Genomic DNA, 23849 nt, shown 5'->3' with positions numbered 1-23849 from the left:
AGTATGTATTTTTGTTTGTACTATCATAAGGATGGGAAAGAAAAACACAGATGCATATAAACAAATAGAAGACTTGCACATTGATCAAGTCACTTGCAAAAATGACTTCTGTCCAGTGTATTGTAGAGAGACAACTTCTTTTCTGAAGGTTTCCTGAGTGTAAAGATGTTTTTATATTCTGTTTGATGCACAGCTTGCTTTTGTTTTTCTTTTTTTTCTTACTTTCTATATGTACCCTGTGCTCTATGTGTTTCACCTTTTCATTGACATTCCATTTTTTTTTAAATTTAGATGATTCATATGCATCACATTTTGTAAAATGTTTTTGTAAAACTTTTAATTTTTAAGTCTGTATCATTAAATATAAGCTTAATGCTGGCTTTGAGTCCACAATAATCTGTTTGCAAACAAGTTTGTCAATCTGTTTAATGTGGACACAGAACAGGTTTTTTATTTCCTTGCTTTTCTATGTATTTTTATTTTTTATGTAAATATGTAAATATGCAATATGCATATGAAAATATGCAAACTAACATCGTTGGCCAGTGAGAATTGAATTCTGTGTTGCCTATAAATATGGTTGAGGAAGGTGGATAACCTCTGGCCTTGCAAAACATAAAGGTGGTTTATTAGTTGCTTTGATAGTTAGGAAAATCTTTGAATTTATGCATGGGTCAAATGACATGATAAATTATTTTTGTATAATTATTTTTTATGATGACTTCACAATTTCACATTTTGTAATGTGTTTTTTTTTTTTTAAATATCTATTAAGTAGTATATTCACAATTATTGTATTTTAACAGGTCAGGTGTGTGAAAATTTCTCAGATTTGTCTTTTACTGATTCATTTTTCTTCTTGTTTCAGGTTGTTGTGAGAAAAAGCAGTACAAACAACCTCAAAAGAGCCTATTAAAAGACAGAAGGACAGCAAATTGGAGACATATCCTAAAGTTGCCGAAACGAAAAAATGAGGCCACCAAAGAAACAGAGAGGACGCTCTCCTTTATCAGCAAGAGCAAAAGGAGCGAGAAAACGTGCCAGCAAGCTTGATGGACATTCAAGAACAACACAGCCTGCACTTTCACCCCAGAAACAAACATCTAAAGCAGACAGCGCTCAGGACAAGCAAATCAAGAGTAACAACATCCCAAACAGGGATGGGCTTAGAGAACAAATAAGAGAAAGAACAATGGGAACATCAAAAGCCGAGGAAAACATAGTTATAGTAAATAAGGCAAAGAGCCCAAGGAACATTATCACGAAGAATTTAGCAGAAAATACAGACTCAATTAAGATAGCCAGCAATGCACATGAAAATGTATACAGTAATAGCACAGACATATCTAACACAGATACACAAAACTCTTCTAGCACAATCAGTAAAGGTAGCAACCAACATGCAAGCAGCACACAAAATACAAACTCTATAGCCAGTGGTTTAAATAAAAGCAACTCTTTCAGTGCCAACCACACTACCACAACACTCTCCAGTCGAAAAACAGCCACTTTTAAAGCCAGGGTGCCCAAGAAGAAATACATGTATGAACATCAGGCTTCCATTATCTCTCCCATCAGTTTAACCCCTGACTTTCCCTCACACACTCTTTATAGCAACCATCTAGGTTCCTCACACTCCTCAATTCCTCAGAACAGTACTGTAACGGATTTGGTTAAAACAGAGAGTTCTGATCTGGAAATAAGTAGAAATAGCAGTAAAGAAATAGGGAAAATTGCAAGCACAGAATCTCAGAAAGAAAATGAAGCTATGGGTAATTTAATGAAAAGCAAGGTGGCATCTGCAGGAGAGAAGGTTGTGCAAACTGCAGAGGCAGATGGATATGGGGAGCAAGCCCCAAATTCTGTGCGTTCATCATCTACAGACACAGCCAGTGAACACTCTCTGGATCTAGAGGTGCTAGAGCCCTCCGGCGTGCAACAAAATTCAGGGAGTCATGTAAGGGGATCAGAAAGACTGCTGCCTAACAATTCAACCCTGCCTGACCAACAGAACGCACAGAGAGGATCTGCAGCAATATCAGAAGCACTAGCTAAAGGACTGAAAAACCAAAGAGTGCTTGCACGTAGACGTCCAAGAACTAATGAAAAAGAAGGCGGGACCCTAAACAAGGAATGTGTATTTTTTTGCGGTGTGGTGCGTGGGTCCAATAAAGAGCAGTTGAATGTAGAGTTGCAGGTTAATGGGGAGAGAATGCTGCTCTCATATCCATATCATACATTAGTTAGTCGCCCACACCAACCCATTGACCTCATTTTAGACGCCCCACCCCCAGGAAATGAACTTGTGGAGGTTGGGACGCGTGTTTGTGTGCCTTACAGAGGAGATAAAGGTAAAGAGTGCTTCAGAGAAGGTGTGGTGGCTCAGGTAGACTCTCATTCAGCTGTTGCATTCCCCTACATGGTGCTTTTACAGGAGGAGCCGGAGCAAAAGAAAGAGAAGTGCACCAGTAAGGAGTCACAACAGACATCAAGTAATCAGACTGTTTGGGTGGCCCGCCAAAACCTGCGGCTCCTTGTTCCACCATGGGATGGGGTTATGAGAGAGAAAGAGCGAGAGGAAAGAGAGCACATGGAGGAGATGGAAGTGGAGAGGGAGCTATGTCAGTTAAGTGAGGGATTGGAAACTGCGGGTCCTCTCAGGGAAAACTGCAGATTCCCATCTCCAGGGGTTCATCGCTATGAAAGCACACATCTTTCATCTTCCACTTCACCAGCAGTTGTGATGGTAGCAAAAAATATTTTTAGTATAGCAGCTAGGAAAGTGTGTGAGGAAACAGGGAATAGAGAAAGAATTAGAGAAAGAGAGCATGAGCGAAAACAATTGCAGACCCCAGAGGTGGACATGGAAGTTTTACAGCTTAACATGACACCTCTTCGAGTTGGAGGACCCTTAGTCTCAGGGGAGCCAAAAAGTGGGCCTAATAACCACAGACACATTCTTTCCAAACCTCCTGGGTATCCAAGTCCCATTACAGTGATGCGAGGCACCTCTGGGACATCTTTAGGAAGTCCACAGCCAGCCCCTTTACCTGTAATTTTAGGGTCTGATGGAGGGATCTCTCATCATATGCCACCCTCTGTGCCTCCTTCCCCTAACTCTAGGGGGTCTTTGACACCTCTGGAAAAGACTCCTACACAGTCACAGACCTCCACCCCCATTCCAGGGAGTTCTGCCTCATCTTCTGCTTCTTCCTCAAGATCAAGAACACCTTTGTCAGCTAACCAACAGAAATACAAAAAAGGTGATGTGGTCTGTACGCCTAATGGAATCCGTAAGAAGTTCAACGGGAAACAGTGGAGGCGCTTGTGTTCACGGGAAGGTTGCATGAAAGAGTCCCAACGTCGTGGTTACTGTTCTCGCCATCTGTCCATGCGTACCAAAGAAATGGAGGGAGCAGCCGGAGAGAGAGGGATTGGAGGTGGTGGAGGGAGCAGCTCAGGGACTGTCACCCCTTCAGATCTGCGGGGTCGTGCTAGCAGTGAATTTGATTGGGATGAGACTTCACGGGACAGCAGTGAAACAAGCAGCCGAGGTACTGACTCTCGCCCACGTCTTGGATTGCCATCACTGCTTCCTCAGGATTTCTCTCGCTTTGACTTTGATGAGTGCGAAGCTGCAACTATGCTGGTATCCCTGGGCAGCTCAAGGTCTGTAACACCCTCATTCTCACCAATTTCCAATCAGTCCCCATTCTCACCTACACCTTCTCCATCTCCTTCACCACTTTTTGGTTTTCGCCCTGCAAACTTCAGCCCCATCACTGCCTCACCAGTTCTGCCTCCCCGCCGCCACAGACAGCCCAGCGGTACAAACAGTTGTGCTGCAAAACATGGAACAGGAGGTCTAGAGAGGGAAAAGGACAGACACTTGTCTGGTATTGTGCCATCCTTCCACACCAGTCTAACTTTCACTGTACCCATGAGCCCGGGCAGACGCAGGACGGATGCCCCACCTCCCCCAACTTCACTTTCACAGGAATGTGCCAAACCTGATCAGGAACAAATCAGCCATGATCCTTCTCTTGTAACAAATGTCTGCATTATCACTCCTCAAACAACTACTGTCACACTCCCACAAAGACTTCCTTCAACCACTGCCTCTTCCCCACCAGCTTCACCCTTGATCGTAGAGTCAGGTTCACAGTGTACAGTCTCTCAGCAACCTTTGAGAGATTCTCCGGTAATAGTGAGAAATCCCGAGGTTCCTCTAATAAAGTTTACAGAACTTCCACTGGCTAGAGTTGCAGAGGTGGACAGGACCATTTCCACAGAAAATAACCAAAATGGTGTACAGTCAATGACAGGATTACAGGTTCCTGTACCAATTAACGCTTCTTCCACTAATGGACCAGTCTTACTGCAAAACCCCTCCTCAACTCTTGTTCTAGTGTCTACTACCTCTTCCATTCTAAACCCAAACCCTGCAGGTCTACCTACGCATTCCAGCGCCACCTTGGCCTGCATTTCAGTGCCTAGCCCTGCCCCAGGGCCTGGTCTCATTGGTGCAGATTGTGGAGGAGGACAGGATAAGAGTGGTCCAGTGATGGTGCAGCAGCCTGTCCCTTGTCATCCTGCTCCCACTGCTTTGCTGCCACTCATACTTCCCACAGAGACCCTGCACCCTGTGCCATGTAAAGAAATCATCATGGGGCGACCTGGAACTGGTAAGAGAATTCTATATTTACATTTAATGCAAATGCCAGTATTCCAATTGTGTTCCTCTAGGCAGATTGTTGTTTTGGTTTGATGTTACCAACATAAAAGAACATGCCATTCAATAAAAGTTTAAATAAATACATTTAGGAAAGCAAGCATACGTCTTTTTCTAGTTTTGGTCATTTCATCACAAATGTCAAAGCAGATTCCATGTCATTTAGACGATGAATATACATTGTAGACTCATGATTTTTTGAATGACTTCTTTGAAGTATGAGCATTGGTGAGTACGAATTGTTAGACAAATCAATACTGAAAAGCTTGACATCCATTTAAAGCATGAAGGAAATAACATGCTTTGTATAAATGCAAACCATATGGTAACAGTTGAGACAATGCTAAGGATAATATAAATAAGGGACTGTGAGATCAACATTTTGTTACAATGCAGCGTTGAGCACAAAACAATTATATTACATTCACCCCAATCATTTTTAAGTATTCAGTGTTTTTAATTTCAAAATAAGTCATTAAAATCATAAAGTTTAAATATTTCAATACACATCTCTCAAACATAATCCCCTGCGGTGCTGCACATTCTGAAGAGGTGAAACTGAATTTGTCAGAAAAGGGAGAAAAATGCATTATGCAAAACTTAAGAATAATAAAGAATAACCTGTTTACCTGTCAGGCCTTTTGTTTTAAAGAACAAATACATCCAGTAAAAAATTGCAGTAAAATATATTGCACACATCACTTTATCAAAGCAAATGTTTGCTAAGTCACATTTTGTGTACTATAAAAGGGCCAAAAATTCGTAGCTATGACCATTAACTGACCATTCTTACAGGCAAACCATTTCCAACATAACTCTTTCCCATATCATTCTCCAGACGTTTTCCCTTCATAATAAAATATTGTCAAATCAATATTTAAAGGAATAGTCTACTCATTTTCAATATTAAAATATGTTATTACCTTAACTAAGAATTGTTGATACATCCCTCTATCATCTGTGTGCGTGCACGTAAGCGCTGGAGCGCGCTGCGACGCTTCGATAGCATTTAGCTTAGCCCCATTCATTCAATGGTACCAATCAGAGATAAAGTTAGAAGTGACCAAACACATCAACGTTTTTCCTATTTAAGACGAGTAGTTATACGAGCAAGTTTGGTGGTACAAAATAAAACGTAGCGCTTTTCTGAGCGGATTTAAAAGAGGAACTATATTTTATGGCGTAATAGCACTTTTGGGAGTACTTCGACTCGGCGCAGTAACACCCTTCCTCTCCCAGGGGAGCGGACTTTTCAGGCGAGTTATTACGCCATAAAATATAGTTCCTCTTTTAAATCCGCTTAGAAAAGCGCTACGTTTTATTTTGTACCACCAAACTTGCTCATATAACTACTCGTCTTAAATAGGAAAAACGTTGATGTGTTTGGTCACTTCTAACTTTATCTCTGATTGGTACCATTGAATGAATGGGGCTAAGCTAAATGCTATCGAAGCGTCGCAGCGCGCTCCAGCGCTTACGTGCACGCACACAGATGATAGCGGGATGTATCAACAATTCTTAGTTAAGGTAATAACATATTTTAATATTGAAAATGAGTAGACTATTCCTTTAAAGTCATTTTATCTGTATGCTAGGTAGACGTCCATTTATTTATTTGATCAAAGAAGTTATGTTAAGAACAATTTGTACATGTTTTATTTTAAGGTATTCTGGCCTTTGACCAGTTATCTTATTTTATCAAATTCAGTATCGTTTTTATTTGTGATAAAACTCTGAACATCAGATGCAGTTTAAAAAAAATAAAAATTATGTCTGAAGATTCAGTAACACTTTACAATAAGGTTTTATTTATAAATGCATGAACTAACATGAACAAGCAATAAACAATATCATTGTCATCATTGTATCATGTATTAAAGGGAACATATCATAAAAATCTGTGTTATAATTGGGTCCCCAGTGCTTCTATCATCCTCAAAAATGTAAAAAAAATCAACCCAGTAACTTAGTTTTGGTAAACCATTCTCTGCAAGCATGTGAAAAAATAGATCATTGAAATTTTGCTCCCCTTGTGATGTCAGCTGGGGATAATACTGCCCCTTAATCTGCACTATCCAACCGAGGCACTGCCATTTAGTGCAGAGATCAACTCATTTGCATTTAAAAGGACACCAACAACAGCACATTTTTACAAAGTGGCAATTTTTACATGTTATAATAATTCATCTATATGCACAGCTAAATCTTTATTGTTAAATGTACACTGCTGGTGTCTATATGAGTACAATATATGGTACCCATATATACACAAGCAGAGTACATTTAACACTGGTGATTTTGCTGTGTGGTATTTTGAGCTAAAACTTTACATAGGTACTCTGTGGACACCAAAGATTTATTTGACATCTAAAAAAGTCTTGTCAAATGTCCCCTTTAATTCTTGTTAATGTTAGTTAATGTCAATAAAGTTATTCATATTAGTTTAACAAATGTAAACAGGTATGACATTTGTTTTTTTATAAATGCATTAGTAAATGCTGACATTAACATGCACAAAGATTGATAAATGGTGTAGAAGTTTTTTTCCATGTTAGTTTATGTTTACTAATGCATTAACTAATTGTTAACCAATATAGCCTTATTGTAAAGTGTTCCATTTAAAAATCTTAAATATTGATAATTATATTTATATTTGTAAATGTTTTAAGATGTTTTGTGCTCTTACAAGCAGATTCTTGCTTTAGTTTAACATAGTTTTAATTGACTAAAACAAAATTCCCAATTCCCTTGAATCTCTCTCTACATTTTCTTAAACCATTCCTTCTTTTCATTTAACACGATGCTCAGTCCCTGCTGATGAAAGGCAGCCCACAGTTTAATGCTACCACCAGAATTCCTCACTTATATACATATCTCTAATATCTCTTTAAATTATGTCTTAAAATCTCTGTTGTGGTCTAATCTGACAAACTCCAGACGTAGTAAAAATTATCCTTTTGTGTTACCTTTAAAATACAGTCCAGTGATATGCAGAGATCTTGTTATGGTTGACCTGTTCTCAGCTACTGTAGCTAGTTCAAGTGTTTGCTGTTGCTCTTATAAATCCCTTTATATGTGCAGAAAATTTGTATTAGTTAAGTGTTTGTATAGTTTGTTGTAACTTTTTAATAAGATAGTCAACAGTACAAACTGGTTTTAATTTTTGTAAAAGTATTCCAAAAGCAGTTGTTTTACTAATGTAACATCTTTGAAATGCTCTTTATTTTCCAAGCTGGAGAGTCACAAATTGCACAATGATCTCTTTATCCAGAAAACATTGTAGTTATTTTTAGGTACAGACTATGGCAATTTTATTTTTATTAGAATAAATGTTTTTAAGTGTGTACACAAATTCTGCTTCACAAGACCAAAATGCTAAACATCATTTTAGTATTAAAACCAAGAACCAATCATAAGTAAATGGCACATCAAAATAGATGTTTATCTTATCTGCTTAGAAAAAAGCACACTTTTATATACTTGTGGAATTTAAGTTAGTATTTTACAATTCAGCTTAAAACAGTTACATTTGTTCTTCATCAGGAATCTGTGCTTTGGCATTAAAAGGGAATAATTTTGCAATGTGGATGCAATCATCAGCTGCTTTAATAGTGGTTTCGATTAGATTTGCATGTCACAGTATTGAGTTACATGTATAATATGAGTTTAAATATCAGTTACATGTTCACATTTAAAATCAATAAGATAACACTAAACACAGTCTTTTAAGTTTGTTGTTTCCAATACAAGTTTCTGTATGTGTGTTGTTAAGGCACAGTTCTTTTTCGGTTGGATTTCATGGTTACTTATGTCTAATTTTGTATGTCTGAATAATGTCAGGAAGTCCTTCACTGACGTTTTGGACTTGTGTCAAAGTGTGTTCTCGGTGTGTGTGTTGACATTGCAGACATAATGACAGTATGTATTAAAAAGGATGTTTTGTAGCGTGTATGCTAGTGTGATAAAAATATCACTTGTCTGTCTTGTGTCTATTCATAGAGTATTTATGCATGTGTGGTGGTATGTGATTTGCTGTGATCAAGAGTGTATATTTTGTAACAAGAAGAGAAGGGAGTGTGTCCTCCGAAATGGCAAGAAGGCCTTTGTTAAAATTTAGGCCCGATCCTGTAGGCCTGCCTTGACACGCAGACTTGGAAATGGACATAAATAGAAAACAAACTTGCAGACATGCAGAAAAGCAGGTGTCTTAATTTGAATCATATATTTTAATCACATCTTATAGATATAGTTTATACTTTTTCTGTTAAATACATATTTAAATAATTCATTGATATTTTAGTTTGTGTATCTATGTCAAGTAGTGATATAAAAACAAAACTATACAGTCTCAAGAGAAATCAATTATTTTTCACAAATAATTACAAAAGTACTGTGTTCTCTAAGCAAGCTGAGATATGCATGTTAAAATGCGAGTATACTAAAAAATACATATTTATTAAAAAGAGACTTTATACAGTGCATTTATATCATTCTGGAATCGCAGTTGTGCTTATATTTAATTGTTGTTCATAGTGGTAACAACTTCACAAGCACAATTTGCAGGTCTTGTTTTAGTGAAGTGCAGGCTGTACAATAACACATTAGAATAAGAGCAGCAAATATCAAACTTAATGCATATATTTGAACTAATACCATTCTGAAACTGTTTGCGTTTGCTTTTTAATGTCTCTAAAAAGTATTTACAGCACCTCTACGATTCTTTCTAAAACATCAAAGCATCACTTTAATTACACATTGAGTATTTTATTTTATTTTGGGCTATAGACTTTTGTTTATATTTGATATAGATGTATATTTAGCTTTTCTAATAAATAAGCCTCTACCTTGATTGAGCAATTGAGATCTTTTAAATGTGCAAGCCTTAATGCTGCCATCTGTTGTATGTGTTTTTGCAGCAAATCCAAAACGTAGATCCAAAAAATGATGTCTCCCCATTCATCCCTGCCGTATATGTAATGCCATTTGAACTCTCTAAGTTTTTTCCTGTCATCTCCATACCTGTGTGTCAGTATTTTCAACTTTATCCTCACCTGTTTCTTTTTCTTTCTTTCTCTCTCTCTCTCTCTCTCTCTCTCTCTCTCTCTCTCTCTCTCTCTCTCTCTCTCTCTCTCTCTCTCTCTCTGGTGCAGTGCAGAAGTCTCTGTATTTCCTCTGATCATAAAGTGTTCCTGGGAATGCCAGCCGTGTAGTGTAGAGTTTCACCATGACAACACACACGTTTGTGTTTCCATGTTTTATGGGGACTTTCCACAGATGCCATGACTTTTATACTTGACAAACTATATTTTATCCCTAAACATAACCCTCTCGGAAATATTTTTCTACTATTTTAGATTTTCAAAAAACATCATTCTGTTTGATTTATAATCTTGTCTCCTCATGGGGACTAGAAAATGTCCCTACCAGATCAAAAAAATGACTGGTATCGCTATCTTTTTGTGGACATTTGGTCCCCACACAGTAGGGATTGCCAGGCACACGCACACACACACACACACACACACACACACACGTTGTGTTTCCATGTTTGATGGGGACTGTCCGTAGACGTAATGACATTTATAATTTTATACTGTACACACTATATATTTTATTTCCCTCCCCTAACACAACCCCTAAACCTACTGCTTACACAGAAAACTTTCTGCATTTTTAGATTTTCAAATGAATATCATTTAGTATGATTTATAAGCTGCTTTCCTCACGGTAATGAAAAAATGTCCCCACAAGGTCAAAAATTACTGGTATTACTATCTTACCAAGACCACACACACACACATATATGTGCACACACACACACACACATAGATAAATAGACAGCATTTTACATTTTCTATTTGTATGTGAGTACATATGTGTATAGTATTTAAATCTGATTTGTTTCATGCTAGTTTTCAGTAAATGTATCATTTCAGTTCTATCTCAAGGGAGATCACAGAATCTGTTAAATGTATCTTGCACATACATTCACATAGGAGCCTCAAACAGTTATCTCTCACTGCATGGTCCGTTTCATTTTTAAATAGGGCAGTGCTGCCCCCATGTGAACAAGGAGTGCCATTACAAACACTGAAGAAAGAGCGAGAGAGAGAGAGAGAGTTTCATGACTTCATGTTTTTTTATCTGTAGAGCATGCCATGCACCTAGAAAACAGTCAGAAAACAGTGTCAGACTTTGTCAGGCTAAAAAACAGCCGACGTAGATAAATTGTTGTTTAGTTTCGTTTTTCATCTCTGTTCTCCGTCATATGTCCTCCAAGTAACTAGAATACCAGTACTGGCAGATGGCAGCAGCGATATTAATATCATGCAAAAGGGCATTGTTTCTGTGTGTGGAGGGTTTATACTATGGTCAGTGGTCATTGAAGTGCCATGATGAGTGACATTACTCATAAAGCTGTTACTATGGCAACAGGAGTATGCTTTTGTAATTATGTAAAAAAAAAAACAATGATTCGACCGAAGGGGTGATGAGGATGGGGCGTGCAGTATTAACCCTAAAGCACACTGTGCCTAACTCATCTCTGCATGACAGAACTGTCGCTTTCCATTGAATAATAATAATATTTACTGACGACTCTTTGATTATTTGCTTAGTCTGGAGTATGTTCACGTTCAATAGTTTTTGGTGCATGACTAATTTTAAAAGATTCAGCATGGAAAGAGTTAAAAACTTGTTTACTACAATCAGACTCTGAACTGAGGGTTCTCAGCCACACCTTATTGGCTGTTGCCAAGAGCTCAGCGCGAGCTCATTGGTTGAAATAGAACTCAGCCCCTCCCACTGTTATGACACATTGTGTTATATAGAAGAGACATGTATGTTGACACAATCTTAAATCAGTTCAATGTGTGTGGACTTAAATGTATGAGTAAATAATGTGTGCGGCCCAAAAGAATCACTCGTACGCTGCATGATCTGTCTCTTTTAATCTATTCATAGATTTGAGTCTTTCTGTTACCATCTTCCCACATACAGTGAGTGGGGCCTTGTTTTCACAACTTTCACAACTCCCTCCTCCCCTCCATAGAATGACTCTCGTTCTATTTTTACACCGCTGACTTGCACACTTTCCCCTTCCCACCCATTTTCCCACTCTTTTCTCAAACATTCAACATTAAGTGATTTTATTCATCTACTCTGAGTGTCTTTCTGTAATGTTGGCTTTAAACAAATACACATTGGAGGGTTTTACTGAGATAGCCTGTTAGATTAGATACTGCTGTGTGAGGTATGTGCTACTACAGTTTGCCGACATTTGTTTCTCTTTCTCTCACACACAAATCTTTCTCATTGTAGCGTGACTGTTTGTGAGGGGACTGGCTGATACTGGGCACAAAGCCAATACCCCTCTGACCCATACAAACAACCCAGTCACTGAGCTCTCTCATGTTTAGCACACACACACATAAACCTACACAGATACACTGATACTATACGCTGTGAGCATGCCCCTATCATGCTGCCTGAGACCTGTATGCACTGATAATAATGTTTTTAAACATGCAGTCACCTTTGCCTATGTCTTCATCACGGTTAAACAGTGGTCATCCAGTTTCATCTCTCTGCCTTATAATACTCAAAATAAAATTCAGCATGCAGGGTAATCATATGAATGAATATTGAATAAGAAGATATACAAATATAGCCTTTTTGCTACTCCTTTTATTTAATCTGGTTTTGTTTACAGCTGGGTTGTTAAAATGTTAAAAGAAAAACACAACTAATGACAAATCTCATTTGTTAATCCACCACATTAACCATTTTTAGCAGGCAAGTGTTCATGGCTTTGGGTTATAATGTGCACTAAAGTGTTTTAAACCAGAGAGTGTGTGAAATGTGCAGTGTAAGGTAGTGGGTTTTTTTTTTTAAACTGGGGTCCGGGAGGAGGGGGCCTCCAGTAGGTTCTAGGGCATTGGTGCCCAAACTTGGTCCTGGAGGGCCAGTGTCCTGCGGAGTTTAGCTCCAGCTTTCCTCAGCACACCTGCCTGGAAGTCTCTGGTATGCATAGTAAGACCTTAATAGGCTTTATGCCCAGCTGCACTACTTCCTGAACTCTAGCCAGCTCCTTGTTTCCTGTCTGCCATTATTGGACAAACTGATTAATCCAGGTGTGTCTGATTATTGTTGTTGTGACTACTGAGGTCAGGCACACCTGGATTAATCAGTTTGTTTGTGACTACAGAGGTCAGGCACATATATATATATATATATATATATATATACACTAGATGTCGCCTTGGGGCTCTGAGCATGCGTCAAAACCGCCGCCATCTTAGAACAGGGGTCTTGTCATAGGAAGTATCTAGGTACGATACCGGACTTTTGTGCTGCATATGGATGTTAGGGGTACTAGCACTATGCATTACAGTTAGAAAAAGTTAATTTTCATAAAATCAAAACTTTTATTTTTTCATGGACTAAATGCTAAATACATGTCTGACTGTTGAAACGAACCAAAAGAAAATTGCGTTCATGACGATTTATGGTGATTTCATTTCTGTTACACCATTGCCTACAATAACGCTGATACGGGGTTCCCCTGTTTCAAGATGGCGGCTCTACTTGATGCATTCGGTCCAATGAACTGCCGTAGCCAAGGCGACATCTAGTATACATATCTATGAGGTCAGGCACACCTGGATTAATCAGTTTGTCCAATAATGGCAGACAGGAAACAAGGAGCTGGCTGAAGTTCAGGAAGTAGTAGAGCTGGGCATAAAGCCTATTAGCTGCTTCAGGTCTGTTTGATTAGGGTTGAATCATTTATATTTTCTTTGTACCTTTCTAGTGTGTTTTCTTATTACAGTCCCCTTTATCTTACTTATTTGGGTTTATAAAGCAGGATTCCTGGTAAAGCTGCTATGAAACAAGATTTATTGTCAAATATATTTGAATTGATAATGAATCTTTTTATGTTTATACATCCAGCATTACTCTACAGTTTAGCCAATTATATATTTGTTATACATTAAAATATGTTAATTGCTATATTTTAGGTAGGGGGTCCCTCACAATAGGTTCGTAATATTTGGGGGTCATGTGCATCATAAAGTTTAAAAAACCCTGGTCTAAGGTACATTGGATGTTATAATGTGAGCAATGTTATTTGTGGTGTCTTGTGAATGTGTGTGTGTCTTTGTGTCACAGCAAATCCCCAATATTGTTCCCATCTTTAAATTATTATGCATCTTTACATGTTTTCTTAAATTTTTTATTTATTTACTTTATTGTGCATTACTCAATAACACTCTGGCTATATAAAGTATAATACAAAATGTTTAATAATCACTTATGTATATGCCCCCCATTTCTCTCAAGGGGTGCAAACTGTCAAGGGCGTTTGTGAACATTTGTTGTTATTCATATTAAGCTGTGTTCTTAATCAATCCCAAAATAATGCGGCCGTGTCCCATAATAAACCCAAATCCCGAGATATATAAAATACCTGATGTGACAAGCTGTTCTGTTTTCGGCGGCTCGACGTCACAGTGGGACAAATATCACGAGAACCCACGTACAGTCATGCCCCAGATTCTTTGAGTGTTAATTATTCATGAGCTCGTTTTCAGCGGTGACCAGTGAGATGCCGAAAGACGATGCCTGATTTGCATATGACTGACATTCCAACGCTCGCTCGCACCAATCAGAGTTACGCTTGGTTGCGTCGTTCACCAATCAGAGCATGCGAGGAGTAAAAGGCGGGTCACGGGCTGGGCGAGGTTGACACGCTGAGAGAACGAAAGAGGGCAGCCTACTATACAACAGGAGGAAGAGGGAGGGAAAGAGAAAGAAAGGGTTTGCGAAGCGAGAACTCGAGGGAAGAGTCGTGGCCAATTGCATGATGTTATGATACAACGACTTTTTTACTACGAACACCTCGGGGCAAGCTGGGAGGAGCACGTAAGGCGCCGCGGGTCGCATCTGATCAGAAAAGTGACCCTGCTGCAGGAGAACCGCACTGGACTTTACGGGGGCTATTATTACAATTCAGACCCGTCATTTCATCACAACAGCACTGCGCCGGATCCTCTCTGTGCAGCTTTTTTCTCTGTTTTGTATTTCCCTTGTTGTCCGTAGTAGGTTAACACACGGTGGAGTCGGACCGTTTCGCGCAATTATCTATTTTAACTAGTTTTACGACTGTGTCAGAGCTGAAGGCGAGGGGTTTAGTGGTCGATTAGCTTTTCGGATGAGACTTATTGAGGCTGGACTGTGTACGAGAGAGGGGAGTCGCAGAAGGCATTTAAAAAAGAGAAGTCCTAGCATTGCGATTAGAATTCAGTTTAAGCTTTAAATTGCTGCGAGTTTTACACTTAACTAGATTGTTTAATAAGCTTTGAAAAGCGAAATTGTTAGGATAAAGAGAAGAAACACAAGAAGATGACCAGCGTGCGGTTGTACAATCTACAAGGGTTTCATTTTCTTTGACATGATATGATATGCTGCTATTATCCTGTTTGTTGCAGTGGTGTAAGTGTGACTGTGAGGCAAAGTAGTATTATTAACTAACATAGACCATTTCAAACACCATCACTGGGAACATTTGGAAAAGAAAGGTTTTTTATTCTGCAAACCACAGCTACAACGTTACAACAGTGTAACTAATGATTGTTAATCTGGAACATTGCACAGGTGGATTGTAGGTTGTTTTTAGCCGAGACCCTTGTTTTAGTAGTTTCTCGCTGGCAGAGGCGGTCGTTTGTTCCTCTTTTTAACCGGTTTGTTTTCCGTGTAGTGTTACAGTTTTAAAGCGTGACATGAGGACAGGTTTTGTGGTAGCTCTCGAAGGTGCGGATGCGAGACCAGGGGCGTTCCCGAGGGGACGGACTCATCTGAAACTGCGCTGCTAAAACCAGGTCCGGATCTTCAATGCAGCCCCTAAACCATCCAACCAAAGTGGCATTATAAAAGAAGTCCGGTTGGTGCTTGTTTAATGGGCAGGATGTGATTATGCGTTATTCAATCATTAGTAGGAAAACGATGCGTTGTACACCAAACTGATACTGATTTAAATCTCATTTGAAACAGGATGTGGATATGATAAAGTCGCGCACTGACAGTTAGATGGAATGATAGTGACCACGTGAAAAAGACAGATGTGTATCACATGTGGCCTTTTATCGATCACTTGATACGTATCGTGTCCCGTTTGATGAACATTATCCTTTATGATTTTGCGATTAAGAACTCGCTACCGATTCGTGTCGCAACCCAAAGAATAAAGAACCCTCGCACTGCGGTGTAGTAGCACTCGTGCACATCACCATGCTAACCTGCTAATCAGATTTGGGCTTCCCTTTTTCACGATAACCATTTTCATAGTTTGAAACATTTCTCATTTTGTGCCAGTGTGTGCTGTTATCTTTTTATAGCGGAATTTTATATCGTTGCCAAACGAGTTATTAATCGTGTCGTTGTTTATGTTAATCCCCCTGGGCTGAGGTGAGCTCAGGTCGCGTTTGTTGCACTACTCGAGACCGAGGATGACCGAGAGGCCTACTTAACCCTTTCATGACCGCAGCCATCCGTAAATGTAAACAAGCTCAGACGTGGAGGGGGGGCAAGCAGGACCAAAAATAAACCACGTAACCTAAATAATATCCATACCCGAAATCGCATATCTAACCACAACAGCGTGTATATTAATACCAACATTAAAGTGTTTAACACTGTCATTTGTTATTAATCTGGAGCGACGTTCCTGGAGGTGGAACGTCGCTCGACTCTTCTTTGCGGTACCTGATAGCACACTGTCATCAATTCACAGAAATATCTGTTGTCTGGGCCAATATATTTTGTTTAGTACCAACACGAAGAAACTCAAGTAACGTTAGACGGATGCTGACTGCATCGATTATGGCCGCCTTTTTTCATCGCTGGACTCAACATCACCTGTCTGGGAAAAGCATCATGTGGATACTTCGTTTGTAATCGCAACAACGTGTGTTATTTCATATCAGATGAACATTTGAAATTGTACCTCTATTTATTTAATGGACATATTACACGTGAAGCTTTTTTTTGTAAAAAGTAATTGAGGACCTCTCTCAATCATGTTTTCATCGGAAAGCCCGCAGTATCTTCGCCAAGGACTCAGCATGTTTGGTCAGTCTTCATTACTTAATGTGTCTTACTGTGTTTTCCATTATAACTATATTGTAAGAACCGTTATATAGTGTTAATAAATACTGTCGTTGTAACGGTATCACAACGTGCATAAACATTATTGTTTATGATTCATATTGATAATGATTGACTTAAAGTGATTGTTTGCCTCATATGACTCATGAACAATCTGTTCATCTAATTTGCTGCATTACTGATTCAACAGTGATATTGAAAGGGTTTATGTCTGATCTGTCTGCATTAACATTGGTAAAGGATGACTCTCGTGAAACAACACTGTGTTCAAGCAACACGAGTTTACTTTTATAACATCTGATACTATAAGCAAGATAGCTTTTATAAACAACAACAGACTTGTATTGTGCCTCTTAAGTGAAAATGTAAGACATTATGTAGTAATCTGAAATATTCATTTTCAGACATTCATTTATTTATTTGATGACTTGTATGCTCACTTTTTATTTCGATGTTACAGAGTCGTTGTGTAAATCCTGTCTGTTTTTCCATAATATTTGGATAGTTTTTACAACCTAATATTTTTCTTGTATGCATCTTGTCAGTTATATTATTACTCATCATCAGTCTTTGATCTTACTGACGTTAGTGTTTATAACCTGGCATTAATGCTACATAAAATAAGTGCTCTGGTATTTTTTTATCTGTAGTGTGGACTAATGTTGAGCCCAGATCGGTTCCAGTCTTTCCTTGGCATTCATTGGTTCCTTTCCTGGCACCCACCCAATCAGATCCATCGGCTCAACCTGGTGAGGGCCAACAAACTGTCAGTCATCCGCAGACAGCCTCTCTGAAAAAGGGTAATATACTTGGCACCCATTGTCTTAATCCAAAATGAGCTTAACAGGGTTGATCAACATTTTGGTTAGATCATTAAAAATATTAATGTCGGATATTAAACCATTTAAAAGGAAGTGTTTAAACAATTTTGCTTTGTAACTCTATCTACTGTAATTTAGCCCATACCCAGTCCAACTTTGAACCTCAGAGGTGGCCAGATTTAAGAGGGATTTGTTAAAGATACTGTAATGAATAACCCATCTTTCTTGTTCAGAGTCTCAGAGTGGCTCAGTGCTAAAGGAGATTATAGAGGGGGCACCAAATCCTTCCTCACGCCCCGCTCCCTCCGTCGACGAACTGCCCCCGGAGAGGGAGAAGGATGTGGAGCGGGAGAGACCCGACAGTGAAACCGAAAGTGACGTGGATGATGCGTAAGTGGTCTTGTGTGTGATGTGATCTGTCATTCTGGTTCAATGTGTTTTGTTGCTCTTATCCTCTGAAAAGGCTGCATAATGACATCACATAGAAAGAGAGAACAAAAGCATGTGTTTGAATGACAGGAACGAACCAGAGGCTGTTTACATTAATGAACTGTCATCTCTTTTTTATTCACCTTGTATTTAAATAATTTTCCATTTCATAACAACGAAGTACAATTCCAGCAAAATGTATTCTTCCTATTATCCTTACTGTACCGTTTTTGCATTAGGGTGTTATTGATATTCGTAAGGCATCAATTCCTCTTCATTTTATATATTGATATGTTTAAGCGCTGTGCTTTTTGTTTCTGTGGTAAGCTGCAAAGCAGTAGCACATCACCACAGTGCATTGCAGTTTTCAGTAATTGGCTCCAGTCTTTTGCTGTATTGTTTCACGGCACAGTGAAGGGCCCTAAGGGTTTTCTGTGAGAGAAATCGGTGGATCTTTTGGGTCTGTTTTTGGCCACAGCAGCTATGCTGTACATTTTGTTACAGTGTAATAATTCTCAGTGCAGAATGTAAAACAGAAAACCATCCAGCACCATGATCGTGTGCATTCAAGCATAGGTCGAATCTTACCAAATTGGATAAAGCAGTCTGCTGCGATCGACTGACAACAGTAAAAATGCATCCTACATGTAGTACCGCTACATTTGCGAGTCTTTAAGTGAGTGTGTTTGTATCAGCTATGAATAAATAAACGTATATGTACTCGGGACTAAATCATGGTGCGCATTAAAGAGAAGAGTGCGTGTGAGAAAGAATACAGCTTTTTGTAAGTAAAGATCAGAGATTGAGAGCGCAAGCTGTTGTGTATGATTAATAAAGGTAGATGTGGAAAAAAAATCAATGTAATGTAATATGACGATAACCTTTGCTGTGGGTGGGAATCAGCAGGGATCTAGCAGTACAATGTTACTTTGATTTCTGCATCATGATATGCTATTATTGTGTTGATCTTTTATGTGTGTAGTTATTTAAAATCATGATATATTGTGATATTTGTATAGTTTTAGCGACAGTATTTAGATTTGGGTCAAAATTGAACTAAAAATGCAAAATATTGGCAGATTAACCATTCGGCTGGACCCCTATTGATTCTTCTTTTCTGTTTTTGTTTCTCCAGGTTTTTCCCCGGTGTTCTTCCTGATCCGCCAATCCCGGCATCTCCTGGAAAGCGTAGATCTCAGTCCCTCAGTGCACTGCCCAAAGATGACAAAAACAGTCCTGGCAAGGTACACATTTCCACTCACACACTCATAGACATGCACTATCTCACGTAGACACGTCCACTCATTCCTCCATCCCTTACAGAGGGAAAAAGATCACATACGCCGGCCCATGAACGCTTTCATGATATTCAGCAAACGCCATCGTGCGCTGGTTCATCAGAGACACCCAAACCAGGACAACCGCACGGTCAGCAAGATACTTGGAGAGTGGTGGTATGCCTTGGGACCCAAAGAAAAACAAAAGTACCACGACCTCGCATTTCAGGTTAGTGGAACGACCGTGTATTTGCTAGATGCATGTTAGACACACTTAATAATTCTATTTAGTTTTTACAGTCATTTATTATGTTCATCTGGTTTTGTTTCCATTTACAGGTGAAGGAGGCACACTTTAAGGCACATCCTGACTGGAAGTGGTGTAATAAGGACAGGAAGAAATCCAGCAGTGAGGGGCGTGGCATTCCAGGGGGAAAAGAGATCCGTGAGCGGAGCATGTCAGAAACCACAGGTATGGAACAAGATATAAAGTGACAAGTTTATTACTGTACAATGTGTCCATGCATTTTCATGTCTATAATAAATATTAAATATTATTTGTATTTTGTGGATTCTGAATTTATTTATATTTTAGTTCATTTAATTTATATTTTATAAATGTAAAAGATCATATTATATTTTTCTATTAAATGCTGTTGTGACTATTTCAGAACCACCAACTGTCTCAATGGGGGTGGAGCTTAAAGGGGTTGGACCCGGAATGGTGTCAGAGCGAAGTGGAGGTGAGGGACACAGTCAACTGACCCGGCCCCGTGCCTTCTCTCAGAGCGCCATGCATACTCTGGAAAGGAGTGAGAGAGCCAATCCACAGGCTTTAGCTGAGCTCGCACAGGTAATGGACACACAAACTCGTATAATACTTTATATGTACAGAGATTCTTGCTCAACTACCTCCTCTTGTTTTGGTAGATGTGTGGTGATGGAGGTCAAGTTTCTGGGCGCGGTGCTCTCTCTCAGACGCAGAGGGGGGTAAGTGAAGACATGACCAGTGACGAAGAGCGCATGGTCATTTGTGAGGAAGAGGGAGATGATGATGTCATTGGTGAGTCATATTTCATCTGGGAAGTTTTAAAGCTTGTTAAATCAAATAAGTACTTATGTAATACGTGGCCACCACATGTTTTTAATCGCCATGTATATAGTTCGGGCTTATTATTTTGTTATCATGTGGTATTTAGAGGACTCATACCCAGGAAGCTCTATTGACTTGAAGTGTAAGGAGAGGGTGACGGATAGCGACAGTGAAAATGGATCTGGAGATGAAGGAGAACGCAAGGTATCAGATTTGATGTCGGTTTTTGAAGGTGTTTGAAGTGCTTATGTAGTGTTTGAAAGAAAGCATGTTCATCCAAGTCTGAAAAATCGCTTGTGGTTCTTCAGCTTTTCTTAAGTTAATTATTAATGAGGTTTACAAAAAGCTATTACATTTTCATTAGCTGGTAAAGGATCTGTATTATTGCAAATGACTGCTGTCTTTGGCTGATTTATGTATTTGTTTTTTAACTGTAACTATTTTAATGCTGTTATTTCTCCTCATTTTTCACGTGTGCCACCTCAGAGGGTTTTTGCTCCAGTGATTTGCTCCTCATCTTACGGCCCGGGTAGTGGTCGAAGCGTATCTCTGTCCTCGTACCCCACCTCCAGACCCTTTAGCGATGTTTCCTCAAAGAGGAAGCGGACAATAGAGGGAGGTGATGGAGAACGAAGGGAAGGTGAAGGTGTGTCGCAGTCTCTCCCCCAGTCCTCCATGGGTCAGTCCATCCTGGTCAGCTCTGGCGGAGGGGTGTCGTCAGTACTGGGAGCAGTGAGAGTGGCATCCACCGTTGTTACCAATGTGGTGCGTCCAGTCATCAGCACGCCAGTGCCGATCGCCAGCAAGTCCCCACACGACAGGAAACTCGCCCCGCCCCAAACGCAACTTCTCATCGGACCTGGTGCCACAGGAAATGTGCAGACAGCTGCTGCTGGAGGGGGTGGGTACTATTCCTCATCATCGCCCAATCCTATTGCATCAGCGGGTCAAGGCGGGCTGGTGACCAATCTAGTTTTGGGAGGCACATTTCAAGCCCCACCCACTGTACAGCTCGTCACACCTCCTTCACAAAACCCCGCCTGCCCTGCATCGGCTCCACTTACTCATAGTAATGGTCCACTGCCTCTGTCTGTGCTGCAGCCTCACGTTCTGCCCTCTGCCTCATTAGCGCCCTCATCAGGCCAAAAACCGATAACGCAGGTCCAGTACATTCTCCCAACCCTCTCAACCAACAATCCCAAGAGCCCCTCCCCTCAGCAAGCCAGTCAGCCAACCAGTATCTTCACCCTACCCACAGCTCTACCCACCCATGCTTCCTTAGCAAATGGGAAACAGTCGGGATATGTCTCCAATCCTGCTGTGGGAGTGGTTAACCCAGGAGCCAGAGGTGAGAATTCATAAACTGATGTGTTTTAACATTTCATAAACATATGTGTTAAAGAAATGATTCACTGGAAAATAATAATGATTTCAAAATGTACTTTTCCCATCTAATTGGTATATGACTTTCTTTCTTTAGCTAAACACAGTCTAAGAGTTAAATGAAATAATATCCTGTCTTTTCCAGGCTTTGTAATGCCATTTAATGGTCATCAATGTTTTGAAGCTCATCCATGCTTCATAAAAGTAATCCATACTACTCTAGTGCATTGATGTCTTTTAATGTGAAATAATAGGTCTGTAAGAAAAAAAAGTGTCTTGTGAAAAACACGCATATGAGTAGTCAAGAGATCATTGAGATTTAATGTTATCATTGTGTAGCTGTAAAGATCATCGCGCTGATGTTTACCAGAATACATGACATATCGACACTAAATAAACTCAAAATATAAGTCATTTTCTTTTACAAACATATAGAGCTGCAACAACTAATCGATAAAATCAACAATTTTCATTATCAATTAGTTGGTCTGTGACGTCACATGCCCCCGCTTTGACCCGATCCATTGTCGAACATCGGACATGTGTGCGCTTATCATTAAAGTCAGATTATACAGTTTTTTTCAAACAATGCGACCTACACGTTTACCAGCCCCTTCTTCTAATGCTGCGTTTACACTAGCCGCGATAGAGGCATCAAGCGCGAGCGATTTCAATGTTAAGTCAATGTGAAGACGTGTTGACGCGCGTCTGGAGGTCTTGTGGCGCGAATGAGGCATTTAGCATGGCGCGGTAGACGCGTCTAGTTTGCGCGAATTGCGCATCTGGCATGGCACGCGCAAATGGTGGTTTTTGTGCATTTTGCATTTGACGCGAATTTGCCGCTGACGCCCGAGTTGAAAAATTTTAACTTTGGCGGATTTTCGTGCCGCGTTGACCAATTTTGAGCCTGCTAGCTGCTGTGGCGGCAGCCCGGAGTCACTCATTAATACGGAGGAACGCTTGATATTGTCCGTGAGCAGTCACCCGGAGCTATACGACATAAGTTCTTATTTCTATAGAGACAGGAATACAAAGAACCTGGCTTGAAAGAGTGTCCGTGAGGACAGTGGGCAACCTGGTTAGTTGTAAATACACATTTCACTTTTGAGTCACATGACGTTTATCGACCCGCGGCATTCCCGACATTTTTTAAACTATTTTCCCCCTATAGTAAGGTTACCAAATACAAACCGGTAACTCTATCCATGAACGCACGATCAGCATCAGCAATCTTGCAAACAGACAACCGCATAGCAGCTGCCCCTCCCACAAGAAGCAGATTTTGCCTCTGACGTGCATCAAATGCTTGCTTTTGCTTCCCGTCTACTTCGCTCTACATGCGCGCATGCATTCAAAATGTTCAAGCGGCAAACAAGACGCGGTAGACACGATTATGAAGCCTCAAACCTACCTAGTCTCCTAAAGATGCGTATAAATTGCACGAAGTGTAAAACTCGTGCAATACATACGCCAAATTCCACTTTGGCGTGCATATGATATGCCAGTTCTTCCCATTCACTTAAACGGTGCATCTTTTTTTGTCGTTTTATTTATTGGTTTCCCAATTTTTTTCAGTTTTTTAAACCATTTTCGCTTGGGTTTAGTGTTAGATTTTAGATTTGCTTAATGAGGTTATTTAATATACAGGTTTCTTCATGTTTTTGTCCATATTTAAGCCATGGTCGCTTAAAGTTGGGGTTAGAGTTGGGGTTTGGGTTAGGATGTCATTTTTATATAACAAAAAGTTATTCTAACCCTAAACCCAAGCTCCTCAAACGCGGCTGGTGTAAACGAAGGGTTAATGAGCGGATGCTAAAGTGCAAAAGAACGCTGTTTTTTTTTTAAGTTGGCAGCCAGCGCCAGCATTTTTCTATGATTTTCAAAAAAGTTTAATGCCTTTTTTAAAAAAAATTCTTCTTTAAATATATAAACATACAATATATCAAATG

The 23849-nt window shown here is 39.7% G+C and overlaps 1 protein-coding gene across 4 annotated transcripts in view; it reads left to right on the top strand.

Moving 5' to 3' along the window:
* The window catches only part of cicb (capicua transcriptional repressor b), a 36952-nt gene that overhangs the window by 6009 nt on the left and 7094 nt on the right, over positions 1 to 23849 (top strand). For all 4 annotated transcript variants that reach the window (XM_055209855.2, XM_055209852.2, XM_055209853.2 and 1 more), the window contains exons 2-11: positions 869 to 4685; positions 17548 to 17697; positions 17952 to 18108; positions 19283 to 19391; positions 19471 to 19653; positions 19764 to 19896; positions 20096 to 20277; positions 20355 to 20487; positions 20624 to 20721; positions 21004 to 21865. In XM_055209855.2, the coding sequence (XP_055065830.2) occupies positions 971 to 4685; positions 17548 to 17697; positions 17952 to 18108; positions 19283 to 19391; positions 19471 to 19653; positions 19764 to 19896; positions 20096 to 20277; positions 20355 to 20487; positions 20624 to 20721; positions 21004 to 21865 (5722 nt within the window). In that variant the 5' untranslated portion in view covers positions 869 to 970. The remainder of the gene's footprint in view (positions 1 to 868; positions 4686 to 17547; positions 17698 to 17951; positions 18109 to 19282; positions 19392 to 19470; positions 19654 to 19763; positions 19897 to 20095; positions 20278 to 20354; positions 20488 to 20623; positions 20722 to 21003; positions 21866 to 23849) is intronic.

This window comes from Misgurnus anguillicaudatus, chromosome 10 (genome assembly GCF_027580225.2).
Source record: "Misgurnus anguillicaudatus chromosome 10, ASM2758022v2, whole genome shotgun sequence".
NCBI classification, from domain to species: domain Eukaryota; kingdom Metazoa; phylum Chordata; class Actinopteri; order Cypriniformes; family Cobitidae; genus Misgurnus; species Misgurnus anguillicaudatus.
This window is presented reverse-complemented; position numbering and strand designations above follow the sequence as displayed.